The 27808-nt window shown below is 46.7% G+C and overlaps 2 protein-coding genes across 3 annotated transcripts in view; both read right to left on the bottom strand.

The window, feature by feature from the left end:
- The window catches only part of LOC141164850 (zinc finger CCCH-type antiviral protein 1-like), a 56956-nt gene extending 54504 nt beyond the window's left edge, over positions 1-2452 (bottom strand). The window contains exons 1-2 of the mRNA XM_073650474.1: positions 2095-2452; positions 803-938 (exon numbers count right to left, since the gene is read on the bottom strand). Coding sequence (XP_073506575.1) covers positions 803-938; positions 2095-2384 — 426 coding nt within the window. The 5' untranslated portion in view covers positions 2385-2452. The remainder of the gene's footprint in view (positions 1-802; positions 939-2094) is intronic.
- Positions 2453-10733: 8281 nt separating this feature from the next.
- The window catches only part of LOC141164849 (uncharacterized), a 61219-nt gene continuing 44144 nt past the window's right edge, over positions 10734-27808 (bottom strand). For both annotated transcript variants that reach the window (XM_073650471.1, XM_073650472.1), the window contains exons 10-13: positions 12807-12918; positions 12596-12726; positions 12239-12390; positions 10734-11604 (exon numbers count right to left, since the gene is read on the bottom strand). In XM_073650471.1, the coding sequence (XP_073506572.1) occupies positions 11327-11604; positions 12239-12390; positions 12596-12726; positions 12807-12918 (673 nt within the window). In that variant the 3' untranslated portion in view covers positions 10734-11326. The remainder of the gene's footprint in view (positions 11605-12238; positions 12391-12595; positions 12727-12806; positions 12919-27808) is intronic.

The raw sequence follows: 27808 nt of genomic DNA, 5'->3' as shown, positions 1-27808 counted from the left end.
AACGCTCTGCTGATTGGTCGCGCACTCCAGCCGCGACCAATCAGTGAGATTGGCACCAAATTTAAACAAAGGTCTGCTGATTGGTCGCAGCCGACGGCCGACCGTTACCAATCAGCGATTTTGGCGCGAAATTTAAACACCGCTCTGCTGATTGGTCGCGTCTGCCAGCCGCGACCAATCAGCGACATTAGCGCCAATTTTAAACACCGCTCTGCTGTTGCCGGCCGCGACCAATCAGCGATTTTGGCGCCAAATTTAAATACCCCTCTGCTGATTGGTCGCGTTTGCAGGCCGTGACCAATCAGCATTATTGGCGCCAAATTTAAACACCGCTTTGCTGATTGCGCCTGGTCGGCCGCATACATATTCTAGAATACCCGATGCGTTAGAATCGGGCCACCATCTAGTAGTAGTTATATTCTTGTACATAGGGGGCAGTATTATAGTAGTTATATTCTTGTACATAGGGGGCAGTATTATAGTAGTTATATTCTTGTATATAGGGGGCAGTATTATAGTAGTTCTATTCTTGTACATAGGGGGCAGTATTATAGTAGTTCTATTCTTGTACATAGGAGCAGTATTATAGTAGTTATATTCTTGTACATTAGGGGCAGTATTATAGTAGTTATATTCTTGTACATAGGGGCAGTATTATAGTAGTTATATTCTTGTACATAGGGGGCAGTTTTATAGCAGTTATATTCTTGTACATAAGGGGCAGTATTATAGTAGTTGTATTCTTGTACATAGGGGGCAGTATTATAGTAGTTATAGAAAAAGGTTGTTCTGTTGTACTGACCTCCGGCAGCATCATGTTGTCATTCTGAAGCAGAAGAACCTTTATCTCCTCTATATTAAGTCCACTGATTTCATTCACTTTTAAAACTAACTGGTTATAATCTGATGAAATATCATGAGAGAAAATGCAATGTAGGCTGGAATAAAAAAAAGGGCATGTGGCACTGTATTTATAATCCTTTATATTACTCTCCCTGTCACCCACCTCCCATCCTGTACATTACTCCCCGGTCACCCACCTCCCGTCCTGTACATTACTCCCCGGTCACCCACCTCCCGTCCTGTACATTACTCCCCGGTCACCCACCTCCTGCCCTGTACATTACTTCCCGGTCACCCACCTCCCGCCCTGTACATTACTCCCCGGTCACCAACCTCCTGCCCTGTACATTACTTCCCGGTCACCCACCTCCCGTCCTGTACATTACTCCCCGGTCACCCACCTCCCGTCCTGTACATTACTTCCCGGTCACCCACCTCTCGTCCTGTACATTACTCCGCGGTCACCCACCTCCCGTCCTGTACATTACTCCCCGGTCACCCACCTCCCGCCCTGTACATCACTACCCGGTCACCCACCTCCAGCCCTGTACATTACTCCCCGGTCACCCACCTCCCGCCCTGTACATCACTACCCGGTCACCCACCTCCCGTCCTGTACATTACTTCCCGGTCACCCACCTCCTGCCCTGTACATTACTTCCCGGTCACCCACCTCCCGCCCTGTACATTACTCCCCGGTCACCCACCTCCCGTCCTGTACATTACTCCCCGGTCACCCACCTCCTGCCCTGTACATTACTTCCCGGTCACCCACCTCCCGCCCTGTACATTACTCCCCGGTCACCCACCTCCCGTCCTGTACATTACTCCCCGGTCACCCACCTCCAGCCCTGTACATTACTCCCCGGTCACCCACCTCCCGTCCTGTACATTACTCCCCGGTCACCCACCTCCCGTCCTGTACATTACTCCCCGGTCACCCACCTCCCGCCCTGTACATTACTCTCCGGTCACCCACCTCCTGCCCTGTACAATACTCTCCGGTCACCCACCTCCCGTCCTGTACATTACTCTCCGGTCACCCACCTCCCGTCCTGTACATTTCTCCCCGGTCACCCACCTCCCGTCCTGTACATTACTCCCTGGTCACCCATCTCCCGTCCTGTACATTACTCTCCGGTCACCCACCTCCCGTCCTGTACATTACTCCCCGGTCACCCACCTCCCGCCCTGTACATTACTCCCCGGTCACCCACCTCCCGCCCTGTACATTACTCCCCGGTCACTTACCTCTTGCACTTTCCCAGCATATATTCTTTACATAGATGCAGTTTGTCGCACTTCTCCTCTCTTTCATTCTTCAGATATTTTGGGCAAATTCTTACTGAGCTTCGTGCCAAAACAAGATCCCCAACCACCGGGAACTTCTTAGGTTCATCCTTTAGGATTTGCTCAATCTGCTCAGTGGAACGTTTCCAGAATATTGGCAGCAGAATCCTTTTGAGCCGACCTCCATGTAAGCAAAGCTCCTTGGTCAGGGAGGCAATGACTGATGAGTCCGACATGGCCTCATGGGTCATTTTGTGGCCTCTGTCAGTGAATGGAGGATCTGAACGGTCAGTGCCGGTAATGACTTCTCGTATTTCCTGAAAAGGAGGATCTTTTATCGCTCAGATGAGAAAATGAAACTGAAATTGAAGCACCCATCTCTTAGAATACAGAATTGGGCAGGACAAGTTCTCTTGGTGTCTAAAGCAATGTATTTAAAATGCAAGAACTTCAGCACAGTATTGGTGGAACATGCATTCATTGTGCAACTTTTCTTACGAAGCGAGGAGACAGGGTCCATCAGGGTCCTCTACCACCAGCGTCAAAGATCTACGTTGGGCTGTTTGGAGCAAGGGAGACCTTGGTGTGAAGGCAGCTGCAGTATTCAACATGGCGGCTTGAAACCAAAAGGTCAACTCTGACCTAGTTCTGAAGTTGTGCTTGTTGCACAGGAAGAAAAATAAGAAAGGAACTTTTCCACATTCCTGAGGGCAGGTGGCCCTAAATGTGTTGGCCATGATGGCCTAAGTTTTGTGTTTTCCCTCTCTCAGATGTTTTACGCACGTTGCATATTGTCAGGAAATCACAAGGACAACATGGGGGAGATCACACAATATCTCACCGCTGCCGTCAATCTGTCAGGATTTGCACGCACACGATCCCGATTAGTCACTATGTAGCTATCGGCAAGCGACCAGTGAGCGTATGGCGTACACACCTCCGGATTCCAACTCATGGAATATGTGTATACGCCACCGTACGGTCACTGCTAGCTTCACGATATAACAATTAATATTATTCACTGCCACCATCGACCAAATTTGAGCTATAATACAGGCCTGGTTGGATGCCTGCTTTCTGGTAGCGTATATGGCTTCGGGGGAGGGAACGATTACAGAGCACAAGAAACAGAACAATTAAGTTTTATATTTCATCAAAAAGAAGGCAGTGTTTATGAAAAATATACAAAGATTTTACAAAGGGGGACAAAACAATACATATGCAGTTACACAAAATAAAAAGGCTTAATAGAAGAACTTACTAAAGAGATCACAGACACGAATCAGTTTAGCTGGAGGGGAGGCGCTCCACTTGATTTGACCATTATCGAACGGGATACTTTGCTTATAGAATCTATACCTCATCCAAGGCTGAGCCTTTTATGTAGAAAGGGTAAACCTGTCCACACACCCCCTGTGATGACATCACGTGGGCTGGGCTCCAGCCTTCATATTTTTATTAAAATACCTGGCTTCTGCGTTAACTTCTCAATGGTTGATCGCAGAAGACCGAAAGTGATACCATATTTTCCATTATGAATTTACCTTTCCTTAGAGACCACACATGACATTGCTGCGGTCTGTTATTTTGTACTTTTGCTTTACCGCTCACTGGAGGGGCATACAGCTATGGAAAATTATGCATATTGTTCCTTTGCTGACCCTGCCACTAAAAATATGGGTCCCATTATTAACGTCAGATATTCCATATTTCATGTCGATGCTGGACAGACTGCAGATTTCTGTTGGATTCTTTTGAAGTCCGGGACTACAACCTTCTCACCTAGTTGTAAATTTATCACAGGCCTGTGCCACAGGAAAACACTCACATGTTAATTGAGTTAGTAGCTCCATTTGTGCTAGCATCTGCCTATTAGCCACTTCTCCTTTCAGTGCTAATTTGCATACAGACAGCTCCATAGATTGTCAGCTCTGCTCTTCTGACAAACAGTATAGAGGATGGGGAATGAGGGGTTTCAGAAGGGAGAGAGAAATCCTTATTATTTTCTTAATATTTTTATGACACATATCCCCCTGCTGGATTGAGGGACTGTGAACCACTTAAGGATCTCAAACCCTTTTGACCCATAAACTCTGTCCCATCTCCCCATGAACTCTACCTCTTGTTTTCCATGAACTTTGCCCCCAGGGACTGCAAGCCTGATGCTAGGGCAGCAGTGTGTAATTTGAAGGGACTGTTGTTCACAAAAGGTGAAGGGAGGAAACGGACAACCCAATGTTCAAGCCGGGTCAGGACTGTGTGAACTGTACCCTTGTCTTAAAGAACCGATGAGGGACTGTATGAACTATGCTCCTGGACTGCTGGAGCTATTGATGTGCTTGCCAATGGGCCTTTAGTTGCAAAAGAACTCGGACACTCAGTGTCAAGGTCTCCAAATTTGCGAGATCAGGGTCATGCTGGACCCATGTAGAGAAAGGAAAACCAGATGTCCCTAACAGGTTGAAGAAATTGGACTCTGCCCATAGATTGTTGGGCAACTGTTGTTGTGAGGGCCATAGGGCCATTGTTTTACAGGAAACAAGGTCTCGGATGGACATTGGTTCTGCAGTTCTAACTGAGAGGACTGCCTAATTAAAGTGTTGTGCAGGACGAGAACTTGGTAAGCTTTCAAGGACTCCTGAGCAGTTGTTATGTTGGCTTATGGGCCCAAGAACTTGAGCTCTTTTATTCCGAGAACAGTGCGCTCACTGGCAATGACACGCTATACCTTGGGAAGAGGAAACTACTGGTTTTATGTGAATTGTATAGGCTACATGTTGTCTTCCAGGTTCCAGAATGGTCAAGGACGACCATGTTCAAAGAGGGTAGGAATGTAGGGATGTGGATTGTCTTACCCTGTTCCTGCCCGTGAAGACAATAATCTCGCTATGTGTATAATGTCATGCGGTTTTACATGTAATGTGAACAGTGATGTGTGTCTTATATGTTATGGTAATGTAAAGTGTTATGTATAATTTGAGTAGTGCATAGTACAGGATTAGATTAAGGATAATATAAGTACTGTTTATATAGTAAGTGGTTTAGCAATGGTATAGGACATAGAATAAGGACAACAGGTTTAGTCTATAGGATAGGACATTGTTAATGGTAGAACTAGCCTAGTGGGTGGGGACTAGTGTTAGTAAAAGGTGGGCACTTGCTGCTAGTGGGTCAGATTGGGAAGTGCAATGACAAGGTCAGGTTCGGGTGCTGTGGGTTGCTATTGCAGCATGTGACAATCGTTTGAGGCAGTACTGATATTCCTTGTAGACATTCCTTTAAGGTCTGGAGCCTAAGGCTCTATGCAGGTACCAAGGAGAGGGCCTTGTCTTCTGACATCTCAGTCTGTGGACTTGGAATCACGTGAAGGGCAGGTGGCTTGTCCCGGGTGCACTGCTGAAGTGAACAGGAAATCCCAGAGGATGATGGAGTCATTAGGCTTAGCTATAGTCCCGGACGAATGAGTGGTAGGGCTGAAGAGGTAGTGTACTAAGGAAGGAAGAAACATGAAATGCTGTGTCCTATCCCACATGTCATCATCTGACACAGCGAGACACAGAGGAGCGCAAGCATGCCTGCGCTTCTCAGTTTCTGCGGGATGACAGGCTGGATGGCAGCTTTCGGCTGCGATCCAGCCTGTCATGTCAATGTAGCAGAGCTGAAGCTGTCGTGGGAACCATGAGAAGGTAAGGATGAGGTTGGTTTATTATTTTACTTTTATTGCAGGAGATCGTTGGCTTCAGCTGGAATGGGCGTGATGGTAAGTATGGTTTAATTTAGAACAATAAAGAATTGTGTCTTTATTTCAATTAAAGGACTTTTTTCTGGGTGTTTGTGTTTTTTTTTTAACTTTGACTATGGGGTTAGTAATGGGGGTAAGCTGACATCAACCCCAGCCCTATTACCCCACTGCCACCACTACAGGGCAGTGGGAAGAGCGAGACTAAGTGCCAGAATTGGCGCATCCTATGGATGCGCCATTTCTGGGGCAGCTGACGGGTGGTGTTTCTAGCCTGGGAGGGGGGCCAATATTCATAGCACCCTTCCTGGGCTATTAATATCAGCCCCCAGCTGTCTGCCTAGCCTTTGCTAGCTATTAAAATAGGGGGGGACCCCACGTCATTTTTTTGAGGGTCCCCCATTTTAATAGCTAGTGAAGGCTAGGTATTTAGCTGGGGGCTGATATTAGTAGCCTGGGAAGCTCCGTGGGTATTACCCCCTTCCCAGGCTTCAAACATCTCCCCAGCCATCTGCTTAACCTCCGCTAGAGACTAAAATTACGGGGAACCCCACGCCAATTTTTTTTTTAATAAATCCTTTATTTTAACACTAAATGACAAGTACAGTAATCAACACTGTCACTGTACTTATTATATACTAGATGGTGGCCCGATTCTAACGCGTCGGGTATTCTAGAATATGTATGCAGCAGACCGGGCGCAATCAGCAGAGCGGTGTTTAAATTTGGCGCTAAAATCGCTGATTGGTCGCGGCCGGCAACCGCGACCAATCAGCAAAGCGGTGTTGAAATTTGGCGACTATATCGCTGATTGGTCACGGCCGGCGGTCGTGACTAATCAGCAGAGCGGGGTTTAAATTTTGCGCCAATAATGCTGATTGGTCGCGGCCGGCGGTCGCGATCAATCAGCAAAGCGGTGTTTAAATTTGGCGCCAATAATGGTGATTAGTCACGGCCGCGACCATTCAGCAAAGCGGTGTTTAAATTTGGCGGCAATAATGTTGATTAGCCGCGGCCGGCAATTTGGCGCCAACAATGCTGATTGGTTGCGGCCAGCGAACGTGACCAATCAGCAGAGCGAGGTTTAAATTTTGCGCCAATAATGCTGATTGGTTGCGGCCGTCGGTCGCGACCAATCAGCAAAGCGGTGTTTAAATTTGGCGCCAATAATGCTGATTGGTTGCAGCCGGCGGTCGCGACCATTCAGCAGAGCGGTGTTTAAATTTGGCGGCAATAATGTTGATTAGTCGTGGCCGGCAATTTGGCGCCAACAATGCTGATTAGTCGCGGCCGGCAACCGCGACCAATCAGCAGAGCGGGGTTTAAATTTGGCGCCAAAATCGCTGATTGGTGGCGGCCGGCGGTCGCGACCAATCAGCAGAGCGGGGTTTAAATTTGGCGCCAATAATGCTGATTGGTCGCAATCGCCGGCCGCGACCAATCAGCAGAGCGGTGTTTAAATTTGGCGCCAAAATCGCTGATTGGTCGCGGCCGGCAACCGTGACCAATCAGCAGAGCGGGGTTTAAATTTGGCGCCAATACTGCTGATTGGTCGCGGCCGGCACCCGCGACCAATCAGCAGAGCAGGGTTTAAATTTGGCGCCAATACTGCTGATTGGTCACGGCCGGCACCTGCGACCAATCAGCAGAGCGGTGTTTAAATTTTGTGCCAATATTGCTGATTGATCTCGGCCAGCGACCGCGATCAATCAGCAGAGCGGTGTTTAAATTTGGGGCCAAAATCGCTGATTGGTCGCGGCAGGAGTCCGCGACCAATCAGCAGAGCGTTGTTTAAATTTGGCGCCAATCTCGCTGATTGGTCGCGGCTGGAGTCCGCGACCAATCAGCAGAGCGCTGTTTAAATTTGGCGCCAATCTCGCTGATTGGACGCGTCTGGCGTCCGCGACTAATCAGCAGAGCGTTGTTTAAATTTGGCGCCAATCTCGCTGATTGGACGCGTCTGGCGTCCGCGACTAATCAGCAGAGCGTTGTTTAAATTTGGCGCCAACTCGCTGATTGGTCGCGTCTGGAGTCCGTGACCAATCAGCACAGCAGTGTTTAAATGTGGCCGCAAGATCGGTGATTGGTCGCGGCCGCTATTTAAATGTGGCGCCCAAATCGGTGATTGTTCGCGGGCAGCGGCCGCGACCAATCAGCAGAGCGGTGTTTAACTTTAGCGCCAAGATCGCTGATTGGTCGCGTGCGGAGAGCGCGACCAATCAGCGAATCGTATTGGTGAGGACCGGGGAGCGGAATCGTATTAGTGAGGACCGGGGAGCGCCGCTGCCTGTGCGGGTACTTCCGCTGCGAGAACCCGGGACATGAGCGACTGCTCGCAGCAGAAGTATCCCGACCCGCAGCGCCGCTCCCCGGTCCTCCCTTCACACCCTAGCCGCTGATGTCCCCACAGTATCCGCATGGTGTTACAAAGGTCTGGACATTTGTCTTCAAAATCGCTGATTGTTCGCTGGCGCTGCCCGCGACCAATCATCGATTTGGGCGCCAAATTTAAATATCGGCCACGACCAATCACCGATCTTGGCTCCACATTTAAACACCGCTGTGCTGATTGGTCGCGCCCAGCGTCGGCGACCAATCACCCATTTTGGCGCCACATTTAAATAGCGTCCGCGACCAATCAGTACAGCGGTGTTTAAATGTGGAGCCAAGATCGGTGATTGGTTGCGGCCGATATTTAAATTTGGCGCCCAAATCGGTGATTGGTCGCGGGCAGCGTCAGCGACCAATCAACGATTTTTAACACAAATGTCCGGACCTTTGTAACACCATGCGGATACTGTGGGGACATCAGCTGCTAGGGTGTGAAGGGAGGACCGGGGAGCGGCGCTGCGGGTCGGGATACTTCTGCTGCGAGCGCCCGCTCCTGTCCCTGGTTCTCACAGCAGAAGTATCTGCACAGGCAGCGCCGCTGACATCCATGCGGCTAGGGTGTGAAGGGAGGACCGGGGAGCGGCGCTGACATCCAATTGGTCGCGGCCGCTATTTAAATGTGCCGCATCGGTGATTGGTTGCAATCTTGGCCCGCGACCAATCACTGATCTTGCCGCCAAAGTTAAACACTACTGTGCTGATTGGTTGCGGACGCTGCCCGCGACCAATCACCGATTTGGGCGCCAAATTTAAATATCGGCCGCGACCAATCAGCACAGCGGTGTTTAAATGTGGAGCCAAGATCGGTGATTGGTCGCGGCCGATATTTAAATTTGGCGCCCAAATCGGTGATTGGTCGCGGGCAGCGTCCACGACCAATCAGCACAGCGGTGTTTAAATGTGGAGCCAAGATCGGTGATTGGTCGCGGCCGATATTTAAATTTGGCGCCCAAATCGGTGATTGGTCGTGGGCAGCGTCCACGACCAATCAGCACAGCGGTGTTTAACTTTTGCGGTAAGATCAGTGATTGGTCGGGTCCGAAGACCGCGACCAATCATCGAATTGTCTTGGTGAGGACCGGGGAGCGGCGCTGCCTGTGCGGGTACTTCTGCTGCGAGAACCCGGGACATGAGCGGGCGCTCGCAGCAGAAGTATCCCGACCCGCAGCGCCGCTCCCCGGTCCTCCCTTCCGCATGGAGGCCAGCGACGCTGGCGGTGCTTCCGCTGCTACCGGCCGGGACATGAGCGCCTCGCGCCGCTCATTTCCCGGCTGCATCTCCGTCCCGCAGATGGGTCCGGCGGTCGAGGTCCTTCTGCTGGTACCGGCCGGGAGATGAGCGCCTCGCGCCGGTCATCTCCCGGCTGCATCGCCGCTGAGCTCCGTCCCGCAGATGAGCCGCTAACGGCCGCCATCTTTTTCAGAAATCCCGCGGCGCTGATTGGCCGCTGCCGGACCAATGAGCGACGCGGGATTTCCTGGACAGACAGACAGACAGACAGAAAGACAGATAGACAGACGGGATAAGACAATTATATATATATATGTGACTGACATGTTTCTATCTATCTAATCTATGTGTGATGCTCTATTCTTTCTGTTATAAATTGTCGGGTACCGCAGCTGAATTGCCGGCCGGCTTTTTTAAAGAGACAGTGCATGAAAACACTATTATTTTTTTTAATAAATCCCTTACACTAAATGACAAGTACAGTAAGCAACACTGTCACTGTACTTCATATATATGTGACTGACATGTTTCTATCTATCTAATCTATGTGTGAAGGTCTATTCTTTCTGTTGTAAATTGTCGGGTACCGGTGTATGCCGCTGATGAATTGCCGGCTTTTCGCGTAATACATTCTACATTATTCTTAGTTGTTTTCCTTCATGTAGAATTAACCTACAAGGAAAGAAAGGGTTTATTTTTATTCCGATATTTCTGTCCCATTGACTTGCATTGGTTTCCGGTATCGGAATCGGCGATATCCGATACTTTTTGGGTATCGGTCCGATCCAATCCGATACGATATTTCCCGATATCGGAAGGTATCGCTCAACACTTGGAAAACCTTGGAAACCATAGAAGGGGAAATTGATGTTTTGAAAATTAAAATACAAACTCGATGAACACCTGAAGAGTTTAGTAAATTTAATAAAGATCTGGATGCTGATCTAAGTCAGGAAAAGAAATACAGGATCTAAAGATCCATAAATACCAATGTGATCTGCAAGATTATCTTAACTAAAAAGTCTATAAGTGGCAATATAAGAAAACCAGTACAGGTTCCGTATCACGCCCATCATCTAGAACAGGGTTCCCCAACTCCAGTCCTCAAGGCCCACCAACAGGTCATGTTTTCAGGATTTCCTTAGTATTGCACAGGTGATGGAATTATTGCCTGTGCAGGTGATGCAATTATCACCTGTGTAATACTAAGGAAATCCTGAAAACATGACCTGTTGGTGGGCCTTGAGGACTGGAGTTGGGGAACCCTGATCTAGAACGTCTATCCATTGTGGAGAGCATTCTTCAGAAGCGGAGGGGGTTGGGAAAGGGAAACAATTTAGAACATCAACCCCACAAATCCGCAAAACAATTCTGTCCTATACGCACCTGTCATAGTCATACGGCTAAGGACAGCATGCCAGAAACGCGTCGGAATCGCCTTTATTTCCAATCTTGGTTGTCCTCATTTTAAACCGATGAAATAAAAAATATATATATTTTTATCCGTCTTCGTAGTGATCCTTTTCCTTGGGATAACATTGTTAGACAATATTCAGGGGGTGTTGGTGAAGGGGATATTGTATGAGGGCTGGTTGAGGTTTTGTGCCAGGTCTGCTCAAACGAGAAGGACCAAAATTCAGATGTTTGAGAGCAGAGAGGATATAGTCCAGAAAACTTTACATCTAGTGGAAGGACAAGTGCTGTGCATGGTAAAAAAGGGCACCCGGTGCCCACTGGCCTGAAGCTGCAGGGGCGCATTGGCTTTATAGTCTACTATTCTGATGTGGTTGGTTGTGGAGATGTAATGTCATTGCCAGTTCTACCTTTAGCCTTTTAGGGTATTTTCTGCTCTTCCTCATATTCTATGAGATGTTCCGGGTAGATCTGATGCTTCTCGAACACCACAAAGATGGAGGGTTTGATGATGTTGTTCACACAGGAGTCAAAGTACCGCGAGCTGCTCCCAGGTCTCAGTGGTGGACGCTTCATGTGGGGGTGTCCTGTTATGTAGTCTCCCACCAGCACGCGAGCTATGAACATCACGCGTGTCCCGCTAGGAGTTGGAATGGAGAATTTATGGGAGTATAAGGCGTGTCGGGCAAAGTAGCTTCCTATGGGGAGAATGATGACTTTATACATTTAACTTCTTTGAGATGTCGTCATTAAGTCCAGAGAGATTTCACTGACGGCGTGAACGTCTTACTCTTTATGATGCTGAAGCAGCAACACACTGGAGAAAGAAGAACATGACAGCATAGACAGTCTGCTCTCCTCACTGCAGCATGGTGACAGGTGCTGGAGCACAGCAGACCTGAGTGTGATTAACTAAAAGCTTAAGCTTTCGTCTCCAGCAGTCAGTGTGGGGGGAAGGGGCAGTACTTCAGAAGATCAGTTCAGTTTCAATACAAACACTTTTAGTAGCTCTCCTCTTAAATTTAAATGAACAGGATGAAATACACATTAGCATTGCCAAAGAAAGTATAGTGCTGCCATCTCTGCAGTGCTGTCCCTCCTCCATACTGACTGCTGGAGGTAAAAGCTGAAAGCTGTTAATTAAACCCAGCTCTGCTGTTCTCCAGCACATCATCACTCGGCAGTGAGGAAAGCAGACTGATTGTCATTGCTATTGTGGGGGTGGTGTTCCTGCATGCTCATGATTGGTCGGTGTCAGAAGGAGGAAAAAGTATACACCCCCAAGGAAATCTCTCTGGTAATACCCAAATTTTTTTGGATGCTGCTTTCTACCTTGTCCATACTGGGTACCATGGGTGCCACAGATGCGCCAATCAAAATTCTGATCACAGATGGCATCGACGTGCGTGCTGTCTGTGCCATGAAACAAATGCCGTTCCTTCACATCCCATCCCTGATTGACTTTTTTCATCTGTTCCTTTTGCCTTAAAAATAAGAAAGAAAATGACAAAAAAGAAGTAAACGTGAAGCATTAGGATCACTGATACTTGGAGCGTCCTCAGTAATGAAGAAATGGAGATACCATGGGTTGGGGCATCCTGGTACAGCACTGTCTCTAATAATCTACCCCTCGCTTTATGGGGCACATATTAACCTTCCACCAGATGTGAGGGTGAAGAGCGGACGTACCACTGAAACTCCTGCCAAAGAGTTGGGTTCTGGAGACGCCATATCTTCTTTACCTCGTGCCCCCTGACCATCTCGGAGAAGATGCTGACAATTGTCAAGAACTCGCTGGATGTGTCCGAGACAAGAACTTTCTACAGAAGATAGAAGAAGATACGTGACCCCTCCTGTCCCATGTCCTCCAGCCACACGTCATAGGGGCTCCGCACATTACCTTACAGCCGAGCTCCGGCATGGCCTCAGGGTCCCAGGTCTTGGGGTAGATGTCAGTCCTCAGGGAGGACGTTCCTAATTTCAGGGGGGACTTAGCTGCTGCCGATCTTGTGCTGAAAGTATATATATATATATATATATTTATATATAAATTTGAATGACAAAATGAGACCTTCCAGCCAGTAATACATCCAGACTATCTAATATCTGTCTATCAATATCAAATCACGTCTCCTACTTTCTGCACTGGCATTTGATGACTTGCCCACTCCTGTATACGGAGGGATCATTTTATAACCTGTGAATCGTGGATGGTATTTAAGTTGTTATAATAATAGAAATTTATTACGTATAACATCAATTATTTCATGAATGAATTTTTGCACTTGCACATTATGATTTGTGTAGGATATTAGTAGAATTACTCGAATTTACACCGGTCTATCTGTGTTTTTCTTGTGTGTGGTGTGGTAATGCGACTCACTCAGTGTAGCGTCGGCGTCTCTGCCTCCTGGCCGACAGAGACGCCGATCTACTCACCACCGCGGCCCCAGTCCGGCGTTCCCCGCTCTTCCTCCCGGCCTCATCACAGTGTCTGTCCGGGGTGTTCGCACTGCGCGCAGATCCCCGGTCTCTGTACTTAGGGCGCACGCACACAAGCTCCCTTCCTCTTAAAGGGGACGCGCGCGCCGTCCTAAAAAGCCCCAACCAATGGCCAGATGACTGCCCCTACTTAAGGCACCTCCTCCATAATGGAGGTGCCTGTGCAAAGTTGTTGTTTGTGTGCTAACACTCTCTCAAGCCCTCAGGTTCCAGTGCCCGCCAGCCTGTCTATCAGCCGTGCCCGCCAGCCTGTCCATCAGCCGTGCCCGCCAGCCTGTCTATCAGCCGTGCCCACCAGCCTGTCTATCAGCCGTCCCCGCCAGCCTGTCTATCAGCCGTGCCCGCCATCCTGTCTATCTGCCGTGCCCACCAGCCTGTCTATCAGCCGTGCCCACCAGCCTGTCTATATGCCGTGCCCACCAGCCTGTCTATCAGCCGTGCCGGCCATCCTATCAGCTGTCCCCGCCAGCCTGTCTATCAGCCGTGCCCGCCATCCTGTCTATCTGCCGTGCCCACCAGCCTGTCTATCAGCTGTGCCCGCCATCCTATCAGCTGTCCCCGCCAGCCTGTCTATCAGCCGTGCCCGCCATCCTATCAGCCGCGCACGCCAGCCTGTCTATCAGCCGTGCCTGCCAGCCTGTCTATCAACCGTGCCCGCCTGCCTGTCTATCAGCAGTCTCCACCAGCATGTCTATCAGCCGTGCCCGCCTGCCTGTCTATCAGCCGTGCCCGCCTGCCTGTCTATCAGCCGTGCCCGCCTGCCTATCAGCCGTGCCCACCAGCCTGTCTATCAGCCGTCCCCGCCAGCCTGTCTATCAGCCGTGCCCGCCAGCCTGTCTATCAGCCGTGCCAACCAGCCTGTCTATCAGCCGTCCCCGCCAGCCTGTCTATCAGCTGTGTCCGCCATCCTATCAGCCGTGCCCACCAGCCTGTCTATCAGCCGTGCCCGCCAGCCTATCAGCCGTGCTCGCCAGCCTGTCTATCAACCGTGCCCACCAGCCTGTCTATCAGCCGTCTCCGCCAGCCTGTCTATCAGCCATGCCCGCCTGCCTGTCTATCAGCCGTGCCCGCCTGCCTGTCTATCTGCCGTGCCTGCCTGCTTGACTACCCGCATCACCTGCCTGTCTTCCAGCCGTGCTCATCTCCTGTGCCTGTCGGATATGGCCATCAGTCCCGTGGGAGTCACCTGCTCTCACACAAGGTCGGTCCCAGAGTGGCACCTGGTTCACCTTCCCGGTCCCTCCTGGGTTCACGGAGTCGACTAAGCCGCCGTGTTGCCAGGGTCGGTCCGGATAGGCACTTAGTGTAAATAGATTGGGTACTCACTGTTTTATTGGATGGTGCTCAGGAGTAATAGGGTATCACAAAAGTCAATAATAACTCCGGCACTCAATAATTTTTTGTTTGCAAAGTTTTCAAGTTTTATTCATAGTTAATCAGACCCATGAATGCAGATACATAGATTCAACGTTTCGGCCTATAATGGCCTTTTTCAAGGTATCTGTATATATAAAACAAAAACAAAAATCAGTATACTACAAGAAAATATAATGACGTATACAGAGCTCTTTTCCCTGTCTTTTTCCCCCCTTTTTTCTCCCCTTTAATATCTTTTCTCTCCCCTTTATTGTCCCCTTGTATCACTCTTATCTTTGTCCACGGCGATAGCGCTATTTCCTATATGCGTCACTGCGCATGCGCCTCTTTATATCGGCTTTCCTCGTTCTTTTCCGTCGCGAGTCGGCTCGCGCCTGCGCACTAACCTCTATTATGTTTATTCACGCACCGGAAATGAGCTCACAACAAGCCCCTTTCTGGCGCGCACTTAAAGCGGTGAGGACATGGCTTTACACAGCGGCTATCATTCGGACCGCACGCTTGGATAACGGGACCCCATAACCACCAGGTAATATCTTTTTATTTTAATATCTTCATTTCTAATATCCCTATTTCTGGACATTATTTCCTTCTATTCCCTATCCTCATGGAAATGCCATTTATTACTGGGATAGTTTTTTACTTACTTACATACAGTGGTGGCCAAAAGTATTGGCACCCCTGCAATTCTGTCAGATAATACTCAGTTTCTTGCAATCACAAATTCTTTGATCTTATTATCTTCATTTAATTTGCTTGCAAGGAAAAAACACAAAAGAGAATGAAGCAAAAATCAAATCATTGATCATTTCACACAAAACTCCAAAAATGGGCCAGACAAAAGTATTGGCACCCTCAGCCTAATACTTGGTTGCACAACCTTTAGCCAAAATAACTGCGAACAAGCGTTTCCGGTAACCATCAATGAGTTTCTTACAATGCTCTGCTGGAATTGTAGACCATTCTTCTTTGGCAAACTGCTCCAGGTCCCTGATATTTGAAGGGTGCCTTCTCCAAACTGCCATTTTGAGATCTCTCCACAGGTGTTCTATGGGATTCAGGTCTGGACTCATTGCTGGTCACCTTAGAAGTCTCCAGTGCTTTCTCTCAAACCATTTTATAGTGCTTTTGGAAGTGTGTTTTGGGTCATTGTCCTGCTGGAAGACCCATGACCTCTGAGGGAGACCCAGCTTTCTCACACTGGGCCCTACATTATGCTGCAAAATTTGTTGGTAGTCTTCAGACTTCATAATGCCATGCACACGGTCAAGCAGTCCAGAGCCAGAGGCAGCAAAGCAACCCCAAAACATCAGGGAACCTCCGCCATGTTTGACTGTAGGGACCGTGTTCTTTTCTTTGAATGCCTCTTTTTTTTCCTGTACACTGTATGTTGATGCTTTTTCCCAAAAAGCTCTACTTTTGTCTCATCTGACCAGAGAACATTCTTCCAAAACGTTTTCGGCTTTCTCAGGTAAGTTTTGGCAAACTCCAGCCTGGCTTTTTTATGTCTCGGGGTAAGTAGTGGGGTCTTCCTGGGTATCCTACCATACAGTCCCTTTTCATTCAGACGCCGACGGATAGTACGGGTTGACACTGTTGTACCCTCGGACTGCAGGGCAGCTTGAACTTGTTTGGATGTTAGTCGAGGTTCTTTATCCACCATCCGCACAATCTTGCGTTGAAATCTCTCGTCAATTTTTCTTTTCCGTCCACATCTAGGGAGGTTAGCCACAGTGCCATGGGCTTTACACTTCTTGATGACACTGCGCACGGAAGACACAGGAACATTCAGGTCTTTGGAGATGGACTTGTAGCCTTGAGATTGCTCATGCTTCCTCACAAATTGGTTTCTCAAGTCCTCAGACAGTTCTTTGGTCTTCTTTCTTTTCTCCATGCTCAATGTGGTACACACAAGGACACAGGACAGAGGTTGAGGCAACTTTAATCCATGTTAACTGGCTGCAAGTGTGATTTAGTCATTGCCAACACCTGTTAGGTGCCACAGGTAAGTTACAGGTGCTGGAAATTACACGAATTAGAGAAGCATCACATGATTTTTCAAACGGTGCCAATACTTTTGTCCACCCCCTTTTTTAGGTTTGGTGTGGAATTATATCCAATTTGGCTTTAGGACAATTCTTTTTGTGTTTTTTTACTGAAGACAAATTAAATGAAGAGAATAAGACCAAAGAATTTGTGATTGCAATCATTTTCAGGAAGAAACTGAGTATTATCTGACAGAATTGCAGGGGTGCCAATACTTTTGGCCACCACTGTACATAAGGCTTTTAGCATGGAGACATTTGAATTATCCAGTGGAATTGCTTTTCTTGATTTCCTTTTGGAATTTCTGTTCTATGATTCTCTTCTGGATGTTTTGAGAATTCCTTCTGAAGTCTTTAAAGGAATTTTCTTTTGATGAACTATTGATGAATTTGGATGATCTTTTGATGAATTTTTTTGATGAATTTTTGATTGTTATTCTTGATGGAATTTTGACCTCAACCCCTATTGTTGCTATATAATGCAATACTATTTAATAATATGATATATATGAATTACATGTAATACTATATTTTGATAAATGTAGATAATTGCCTAGACATTCTTTTTGTTACATTTACATATTGTAAGCTGATGTTATGACATATGTAAAATGATTGGATATAATTTAAAAAAAAAAAAAAAATGTCTCTGTATACGTCATTATATTTTCTTGTAGTATACTGATTTTTGTTTTTTGTTTTATATATACAGATACCTTGAAAAAGGCCATTATAGGCCGAAACGTTGAATCTATGTATCTGCATTCGTGGGTCTGATTAACTATGAATAAAATTTGAAAACTTTGCAAACAAACTTTTTTCGGTAGGCACTTAGTTACGCCCCTCTGGTCTCTCCTTGTATCACAGCTCAGAGGTTCCACCACCCGGATCCGTAACACTCAGCTGGTCACAGAGGTAGACACAGGAATGTTTCTTCTGCTGGTTTATTTAAATCATGGCATAAACCAATGCAGGGTTCAAAAAAATAAACATGGCCTTCCTGGCAAAACCAGGAAACAAAAATATAACATATTGCACAGCCCACATGGATGCGGGAGTCCGCCCAATCAGGGTACAAGCAACAGAGAGTCCAGCACAGTTGCTCATAAACACTTCTCTGGAGCTCTCTGGCCTTCAGACACATACACAGAGAAAAAACTCAGTGGCAGGGCATTTAACTTGCCGAACCACACCCTTGGGGTGGAGATATGGTGAGCATCTCTTACAGCCAGTCACAAAAAAACCAACCCTGTCATAACCAATTAACCCATCTCAGTACACTCTGGAGAGGGCATCGGTTACCGTGCAACTTCCTGAATCTCTGTTCTACATGGAAACTAAAGTCCTGGAGGCCTAAGAACCACCTAGTCACCCTGGCATTCTTACCCTTCTATCTTAACCATCTCAGAGGTGCATGGTCTGACACTAGTGTAAATCTATAGCCCAATAGGCAATACTTCAGCGTGAGCAGTCTTTCTTGACAATGGCATATTTTTTCTCCCAGGAAGAGAGCTTACGACTCAGATACAAGATGGGATGTTCTTCACCATTTATCTCTTGAGACAGCACGGCTCCCAACCACCTGACTTCTGAAACATCCATATGGACCACGAATTCTTTACTAAAGTCCGGTGCGACCAGAACTGGCTGTTTACATAGGGCCAGTTTCAGCTCTTGGAATGCCATTTCTGTTTCAGAAGTCCATTTGGCTATCATCGATTTGGTGCCTTTAAGGAGCTCCGTCAGTGGTGCAGCATTCATGCCAAAATTTGGGATATCCCACAATACCAAGAAATGCTCTTGCCTACTTCGTGGAAAGTGGTTGCGGCCATTTCTGGATTGCCTCGACCTTGTTTACTTGTGACTTGATTTTGCCTCTCCCGACAATGTAGCCTAAGTATTTGGCCTCTTCCTTCCCCATGGCACTTTTTTGGATTTATGGTAAACCCTGCCTTCCTCAGAGCATCCAGAATAGCCTGCACTTTTGGTAGATGACAACCCCAGTCTGGGCTGAAGATCACTATGTCATCGAGGTAGGCTGCGGCATACTTCCTATAGGGAGCTAGAATCACGCTGGGTATGGGGAGAACCCAGCGTTTAATGACAAACCCTGACTCCCCTATGGACCCTATATAGGTTCTGCTCCTAACGCCGAGTAGGAGCCTATATAGGTTGGGGGGGGGGTGAGCAGTAGTCAGCCCCACTGCAAACTAAAGTACACACAAGGGAAACAAACAGGGGAATACACTTAGCTTAAAGATGACACTGGGGAAAACAAGGCAACAATCCACGAAGGAACTCCAAGAAAATTCTAGCTGGCTACTAGAATTCCAGGCCTGAATAGATAAGAAACTCTCTATCACCAGCAACTCTCTAGAGAAACTGAGTGTATTTAAGGATACAGCAAGGGTGTGGTAATTAGCAGCAGAAGGTGAGGATCACCGCTGAGTCCTAAAGGTAAATCCCCAAGCAAGGTGAGGATCACTGCTGGGTCCTAGAGAGAGCGGGATAATGAAAGGATCAGGAATATGTTTGCAAGGCCAAACAGCGACTTTCTACAGCTGGACCCCGTATGACTGTCTGTCAAACCTGACACTCCCGTGACAGCTAGGATCTGATCCATGGCTTTCTGGAAGGTGGCTGGGGCACCCTGTAGTCCAAAAGGCATTCTGGTGTATTGAAAGCACCCATCAGGTTTTGAGAAGGCCGCTTTCTCATTGGCACTCTGGGAGACGGGGATTTGCCAGTAGCCCATCCTCAGGTTGATTGTGGTAATGTACCTCAGAGGTTCAAGCCTCTCAATGAGTTCATTGACCCGGGGCATCAGGTATGTGTCACATTTGGATACTTATTTTAGCCTGCGGTAGTCATTGCAAAACCGCCACTCACCGTCGGGCTTCGGGACAAGGACGATGGGACTTGACCTTCCGCTTTTGGACTCCTCTATAACGCCGACTTATAGCATTCTCTTCACCTCATTTGAGATTACCTCACGGGGTGTTTCAGGAATCCTACATGGCTTAAGATTCACCCTTATATGCGGCTTTGTCAGAACATAATGCTCCACCACATGTGCGTGGTGCCCCTGCAACTCCAAGAATAGGTCACGGTTCCGCTGCAGCAGTTCTTGACACTGTTGCTTCTGGGCCGGCGATAGAGTCTCCATAATCGTGACATCCTCCACTTTGGCTTTGGGACGAGCTCCCAGGCAAGGGGCTTCCAGTGATTCTCGATCTCACCACAGCTTGAGCAAGTTTACATGGTATACTTGGTGAGGCTTCCTTCGTCATGGCTGGTGGACCTTATAAGTAACCTCGCCGAGTTAATTCCTTGACTACCCCAACCTCATGGGACCTAGTACCGCAGTCTGTTCCCATGGTTACTCTGGCCACAGAGTAGTCCTTGACATCTCCATGTATACAGCGATTGCCCACAAATTTGTCAGGAATCAACTAGTGGGGAAGTGTAGCACTAATCAGGGTAATCAAACTTCCCAAGTCCAATAGAACAAGTACCATTATTCCATTAACCGACACAGTACACGCCTGTGGCCTCTCACCGTGTTGACAATGCACACTACAGTCCGTATAGGCGTAATAGGAACAACGCCACCTTATGTTGCAGTCCATCGATTCAGGGGACATGTGACACCGGGCGGCTACGTGTCCAGGATTGTGACATCGCCAACAGATCACATCTTTAACAGCTGCTTTTGGTGGACCCACAGTGAAACTTGAGCACCCCCCATTTATGGCTTTAGTCTCCCCTCTTTGGGTATTCCAGTACAGGGAAAGTGATGGTGTCCTCTTTCCCTAGTTATTTCTCGACAACCTGGTGCCTCTCTACTAGACCAACCAGGTCATCTGCGTTCCGGATTCTGAGGGTCGCCCTGAGCAACCCATGTCAGTACGGGTCAGGGAAGGAAGTAAATGAATCTGTCCATCACCACACGCTCGACCATATGGGCAGGAGTGGAAGACTCTGGCTGCAACCACTTCTTGACTAGATGCAGCAAGTCAAACATCTGCGAGCGAGGGGGTTTGTTGCAGGCATATACCCAGTGGTGGACTCATTGGGCTCTAACCGACATAGCTACTCCCAGGCGTGCCAAGAGTTTGGTCTTTAATTTGGCATATTCCATGGCATTCACCAGTGCCAAGTCATAATACACCTTTTGGAGTTCACATGCCAAATACGGCGCCAGCACCTCTGCCCTGGCGGAAGTCTCTCCCGGTCAAGAGTTTAGTTGTTTCCTGCTGGGCTTGCTGCTGGAGCTACTACTGGTGCTGCTGCTGTTGGCTTTGGACCAGGTGCTTGATCAGCTCCTCCATCTCTTGCTGGCTGACTGCCTTTACCCAGGACAAATAGCGTTCTCTGTAGCAGCTAAACATGTTCCTGGAATGTTGCCCGCATTCGAAGCACCACCTGTGTTAATGCGACTCACTTGGCTGCTCACAGAGGTAGACACAGGAACATTTCTTCTGCTGGTTTATTTAAATCACTGCATAGACCAGTGCATGGTTCAACAAAATAAACACGGCCTTTCTGGCCAAACCGGGAAACAAAAGGATAACGTATAGCCCAGTCCATATGCCTGCGGGGATACGACTTCTCAGGGTACAATCAACAGAGTCCATCACAGTTGCACATAAACACCTCTCCGGAGCTCTCTGGTCTCCAGATTCACAGACAGAGAAAAAAATCTCAGTGGCTCGACTTAACTGCGAAACCACACCATTGTGGTGGAGATATGGTGATTATCCGTCCCGCCCATCTCTTACAGACACTCACAAAAAAACAACAACCCTGTCATGGCCAATTAACCCCTCAGCACATAACATGCTGGAGAAAACTTTAAATTAGATTTAAATTAATAGTTACTTTTGTATTTAGTATTTTTCTTTAGCAAATAAGTCTAGAACAAAGATAAGGAGCTGAAACACAGTGTAACCGCTTCCTAAGAGCCCGATGGGATACATTTGGGGAATCCAGTCACAGTCAACATGTTAGGCTATAGATTGAACTCGATGGACTTAAGTCTATCTTAAACCTTAAAACTATGAATTTCGTCTTTCCGTTGCGCAGATATTAACGAATATTTGACGCAGACATTATCAAAGCATTTGGCACCTTAAGTCCATGTGTGTGTCATCAGTTAGCAACTTATACAGTGATTATATGAAAAATACTGGATAAAATAATATTCAAATTGACCATGGATTGCCACGTGTTTCTTATCATTTGCACGATAAGCAATTATTTCCTTGTTTTTATGATATTTATATGATTATTTAAGTCATAGAGTAATGATTTGTCTTTTATATTGGAGGTAATATCTGTCTATCTATCCTTCAATACATGAGTCTATGTATTTATCGTGTTTCTAATACTGTAGATGAGTGAATTTCCCCAAATTAGCTATAGGTTCTATCTGACTGATTTCTGGCAAAAAAATAAATAAATTAATTAATTTGGCATGAATCGATTGATCCCGAATTGAAAAAGTTTTCCTATTGCCCTGAAAAGATGTGTGTAACACTCTGAGATCTCCTAGGACTGTATCCAACCCATTTCAAGCTCTTTAACACAAAGAGAGCCTTAGTAATGTCCAAATGACCTCCACATACTGAATAGTCTGTAATAGTGGAAGAACAATCACTTCTTTTAGCGGTTTTACATCCTTCTTTTGGGAGAATTTTCAGGTTGGTTGTTTTATTTGTTTATGTCTTTATGGTCAACCTGAGTATGATCAATGCTCATGAAGCGCCAGGATCAAAGCCGCAAGGACATCTTGGTGCTTGGTCGAAAGAGAAGACCACAAGCTGCAGAGAACTTGGAAAGTACGAAAAATGAACCAAGGCAAACTCAGCATGGTTAAAGCTGAAATAGATAGAACAGGACTCGACATACTCGGAATTAGCTAATTAAGATGGACGTTTCCAGTTAAACGAACATTGGGTCTACTATTCTGGCAGCGACAGCCGAGGATGAATTGGTGTTGCTTTTATTCTCAACTGAAGATTGGTCAGCACTGTTCTGAAGTACATTGCAGTCACTGATAGAGTCACCTCGATACGCCTACAAGGAGCGCCAATCCATGTCACAGTCATACAAGTCTACTCACCAACAACAGATGCCGTGGAGGAGGACATTGTACTATACTCCGATCAAGTTAAAGAGGAAATCGACAAGACGCCAAAACAAGACTTATTCATTATTATGGGAGACTTGAATGCCAAAGTAGGCCACAGCAAACATGGAAACCTTGTTGGAAACTTTGGACTTGATGAATGAAATGAGGTGGGGGAGGGGGATTCATTGACTTTTGTACAACAGATCAACTGTCCATCATGAACACCTTCTTCCAAAATCACAAACGGAGACTTTACGCATGGACACCACTGAATGGGGCCTTCAAGAATCAGATTGACTACATATGTGTTCGCTAAATATGGAGGTCGTCAATCATTACCATGAAAACAAGGCCAGGAGCTGACTGTGGAACTGATCACAAATTTTTGAAAGTAAATATTAAAGTCAAGCTGCGCAAATGGACTAGACAACTTTGATTTCACCAACATACCTGAAGTTTTTTGGAACGGTCTGCACAACCAATTTACTGGACACTGATGAAAGAAAGCCTGAACACACTAGATGGTGGCCCGATTCTAACGCATCGGGTATTCTAGAATATGTATGCGGCCGACCGGGCGCAATCAGCAGAGCGGTGTTTAAATTTGACGCCAAAATCGCTGATTGGTCACGGCCGGCGGCCGCGACCAATCAGCAGAGCGGTGTTTAAATTTAACGCCAAAATCGCTGATTGGTCACGGCCGGCGGCCGCGACCAATCAGCAGAGCGGTGTTTAAATTTGGCGCCAATATCGCTGATTGTTCGTGGCCGCCGGCCGCGACCAATCAGCAAATCGTATTAGTGAGGAGTGGGCAGTGGCTTGCAGCCGAAGTATCCCGACTGGCGGTGCCGCTCCCCGGTCCTCCCTTCACACTTGCTGTCGGGAGATCAGCGGCCCTAGCTGACGGTAGCAGCATGGAGGTCAGCGGCGCCGCCGGTCGGGGTACTTTTGCTGCGAGCAGCCGGTAGATGAGCGGCTAGCTGCCTGTGCGGGTACATCCGCTGCGAGGAGCCGGGAGATGGCCGGCTGCTCGCAGCCGAAGTATCCCGACCGGCGGCGCCGCTCCCCGGTCCTCCCTTCACACTTGCCGTCAGGAGATCAGCGGCCCTAGCCGCTGATCTCCCGATGGTAGCCGCATGGAGGTCAGCGCCGCCGCCGGTCGCGGTACTTCTGCTGCGAGCAGCCGGGAGATGAGAGGCTAGCGCCGGTCATCTCCCGGCTGCATCGCCGCTGACCTCCGTGCGGCAGATGAGCGGCCGGAACAATCAGCGACGCGGGATTTCCTGGACAGACAGACAGACGGGATAAGACGATTATATATATTAGATACAAAGACTATTATTACTGAAGTCAGTAAGACAATAAACAAGAGGCAGGACAGACCCCCTCAGCCATGGTTAACAAAAGAGACCCTAAAGATCAGCAAAGAAAGACAAATAGCAAAAGAAAAAGGTAACAAGCAGGATGCAGACAAGAATCATAGAATCATAGAATGGTAGAGTTGGAAGGGACCTCCTGGGTCATCTGGTCCAACCCCCTGCTCAAAGCAGGATTCACTAGATCATCTCAGACAGATGTCTGTCCAGCCTCTGTTTGAAGACGTCCATTGAAGGAGAACTCACCACCTCTCGTGGCAGCCTGTTCCACTCATTAATCACCCTAACTGTCAAAAAGTTTTTTCTAATATCTAATCTGTGTCTCCTTCCATTTAGTTTCATCCCATTGCTTCTAGTCTTTCCTTGTGCAAATGAGAATAAAGATGATCCTTCTACAATGTGACAGCCCTTGACATATTTGTAGACAGCTATTAAGTCTCCTCTCAGTCTTCTTTTTTGCAGCTAAACATTCCCAGATCCTGTAACCGTTCCTCATAGGACATGGTTTGCAGACCAGTCACCATTCTGGTCGCTCTTCTCTGAACTTGCTCCAGTTTGTCAATGTCTTTTTTAAAATGTGGTGCCCAAAACTGTACACAGTATTCCAGATGAGGTCTGACCAAAGAGGAGTAAAGACCGATAATGACTTCACGTGATCTAGACTGTATGCTTCTGTTAATACATCCCAGAATTGTATTTGCCTTTTTTGCTGCTGCATCACACTGTTGACTCATGTTCAGTCTATGATCTATTAGTATACCTAAGTCTTTTTCACATGTACTGTTGCTTAGCTCTATTCCTCCCATTCTGTATATGCTTTTTTCATTTTTATTGCCCAGATGTAGTACTTTGCATTTTTCCCTGTTAAAAACCATTCTGTTGGTTGCTGCCCACTGCTCCAGTTTATTTAGGTCTTTTTGAATCCTCTCTCTCTCTTCTCTAGTATTAGCTATCCCTCCTAGCTTTGTGTCATCAGCAAATTTAATCAGTTTACCCTCAATTCCTTCATCTAAATCATTGATAAAGATGTTGAACAATACAGGTCCCAGGACGGAGCCCTGTGGTACCCCACTTGAGACATTCATCCAGCTGGATGTGAAGCTATTTACAACCACCCTTTAAGTCCGATCACTAAGCCAGTTATGAATCCACCTAACAGTTGCCTGGTCCATTGCATACTTGGTCATTTCTTCAATAAGGATGGTGTGAGATACTTTGTCAAATGCTTTGCTGAAGTCAAGATATACTATATCTACAGCATTTCCCTGATCCACCCAGTCAGTGATTCTGTCATAGAAGGAAATTAAGTTAGTCTGACATGACTTGTTAGTTATAAACCCATGCTGACTCTGGTTAATCACTTCATTCTTATCCAGGTACTTACATACATGTTGTTTAATAATTTGTTTAAAGATCTTTCCTGGTATAGAAGTCAGACTCACCGGCCTATAGTTCCCTGGGTCCACCTTCTTCCCCTTTTTGAAGATAGGAACAACATTTGCTCTTCTCCAGTCTTCTGGGACTTCTCCTGTTCTCCAAGAATTTTCAAAGATTATGGAGAGTGGTTCTAAAATTTCTTCTACGATCTCCTTCAGTACTCTGGGGTGTAATTCATCTGGACCTGGAGACTTGAACTCATTTATGTTAGCTAAATATTCCCTCACAATCTTTCTGTTTACAGATAACTTGGATTCTTCTATTCCTTTAAAAGGACAGTGAAGATCAGTTGATGTTACATTTTCTTTCTGAGAGAAAACAGATGCAAAATAGGAATTAAAAAGTTTGGCCTTCTCAACATCCTCTCTTACCATTTCTCCATTTTTATCCTGTAAAAATCCTATAGCATCTTTGACTTTTCTTTTACTTTTGACATACCCCCAAAATCCTTTTTTATTGCTTTTGACATCTCTTGCAAGCATTAATTCATTGTCAGCTTTAGCTAACCTGATACATGCCCTGCAGGATCTGCAGACTGCATTATAATCTTCTTTAGATATGCCTCCCTCTTTCCATTTAATAAACATTTCTTTCTTTCTTTTTAGCATGTGTTTAAGTTCTGTGTTCATCCATCCTGGTTTCCTTAAATGCTTCCCATTCTTCCTACTTTTCGGGATTGTTAACGATTGTGCTTTGAGAATCTCATTTTTAAAAATTTCCCATCCTTCCTGGACATTTTTGTCCTTAAGGACATCCAGCCATTGGATCCCTCCTATTCTCTTTCTGAGTCTCTTAAAATCTGCCTTTCTAAAATCTAACCTTGAAGTTTGAGTCTTCACATGTCTTCCTCCTCTAGTTATCCAAAATTCTATAATAGCATGATCGCTGCCTCCTAGGGTCCCAGCCACCTTTACCTCCTCAACCATTTTCTCCTTGTTTATAAGGATTAGATCCAAAGTAGCAGATCCCCTTGTTTTCTCCCCTACCTTTTGGAAGATAAAGTTGTCAGCAAGAGAGGATAAGAATTTGCTTGACCTGTTAGTTTTACTTGAGAGAGATTCCCAACAAATGTCTGGATAGTTGAAATCTCCCATGACCACTACGTCATATTTTTTTGATAACTTGGTCATTTGATACATAAAGAGTTCATCCATATCTTCAGCTTGCCCAGGTGGCCTGTAGTAAATGCCTACAATGGTGTCCTTTCCGTTGTTCTCTCCTTGTATTCTTACCCAGACAGTTCCCACAGAACTCCCAGTCTCTGAAGCTTCAATCTCTGTGCAGATATACGCTTTTCTAACATACAATGCGACACCTCCTCCTCGTTTATCAAGTCTGTTTCTTGCAAATAAGTTGTATCCTTTTAGCCTTTTATTCCAATCATGTGTATCGTCCCACCAAGTTTCAGTGATTCCAATGACATCATATTTCTTTTCCTGCGTTAGTAGTTCTAATTCTCCTTGTTTGTTGCCCATGCTTTGTGCATTTGTATAAAAACATTTTAGTTTGTGATTGGTTTCTCTTCCTCCCATATTTTTATTATTTAAATTGTTTTGTCTTTGTTCTTCCTTTCCACTTCCAGTAGCAGAGATCTGTAGCAACATCAGTAAAAGACTAAAGTAAGCCATTCAAGCAGACAAAGAACTTTATTACCAAAAGATTTTGTAGGGATTTATGCTCAGCAGTAGCCAGCGTTCACAGACACACTGGATTCTTGTGTCAAAACATTGTGGTGATTATTTCTACTGGTTGCTCAGCCTACCCCATACACCTGTTCCTGACTTGGACCGTAAATATATGGCGGATGTCGTGAAGGAATTAAACTGTAATCACCTCTGCTCTTTGAGACTGTGCCTGCATTCTCCACTAATTGTAGCTATTCACGCTATGCAGTAGGCAGCGTTCACACAGGCACTGGATTCTTGTGTCAAAACAATGTGACATTTATTTCCACAGGTTTACCTGCACCGAAAAACAAAACCATAAACACAAAATCCCTAGCCTTGCCCAGTCACTAACTAAACAGAACAGA

Source organism: Phyllobates terribilis, unplaced genomic scaffold, assembly GCF_046119375.1.
Source record: "Phyllobates terribilis strain yellow unplaced genomic scaffold, ASM4611937v1 Scaffold_10__3_contigs__length_209671492, whole genome shotgun sequence".
NCBI classification, from domain to species: Eukaryota; Metazoa; Chordata; class Amphibia; order Anura; family Dendrobatidae; genus Phyllobates; species Phyllobates terribilis.
This window is presented reverse-complemented; position numbering and strand designations above follow the sequence as displayed.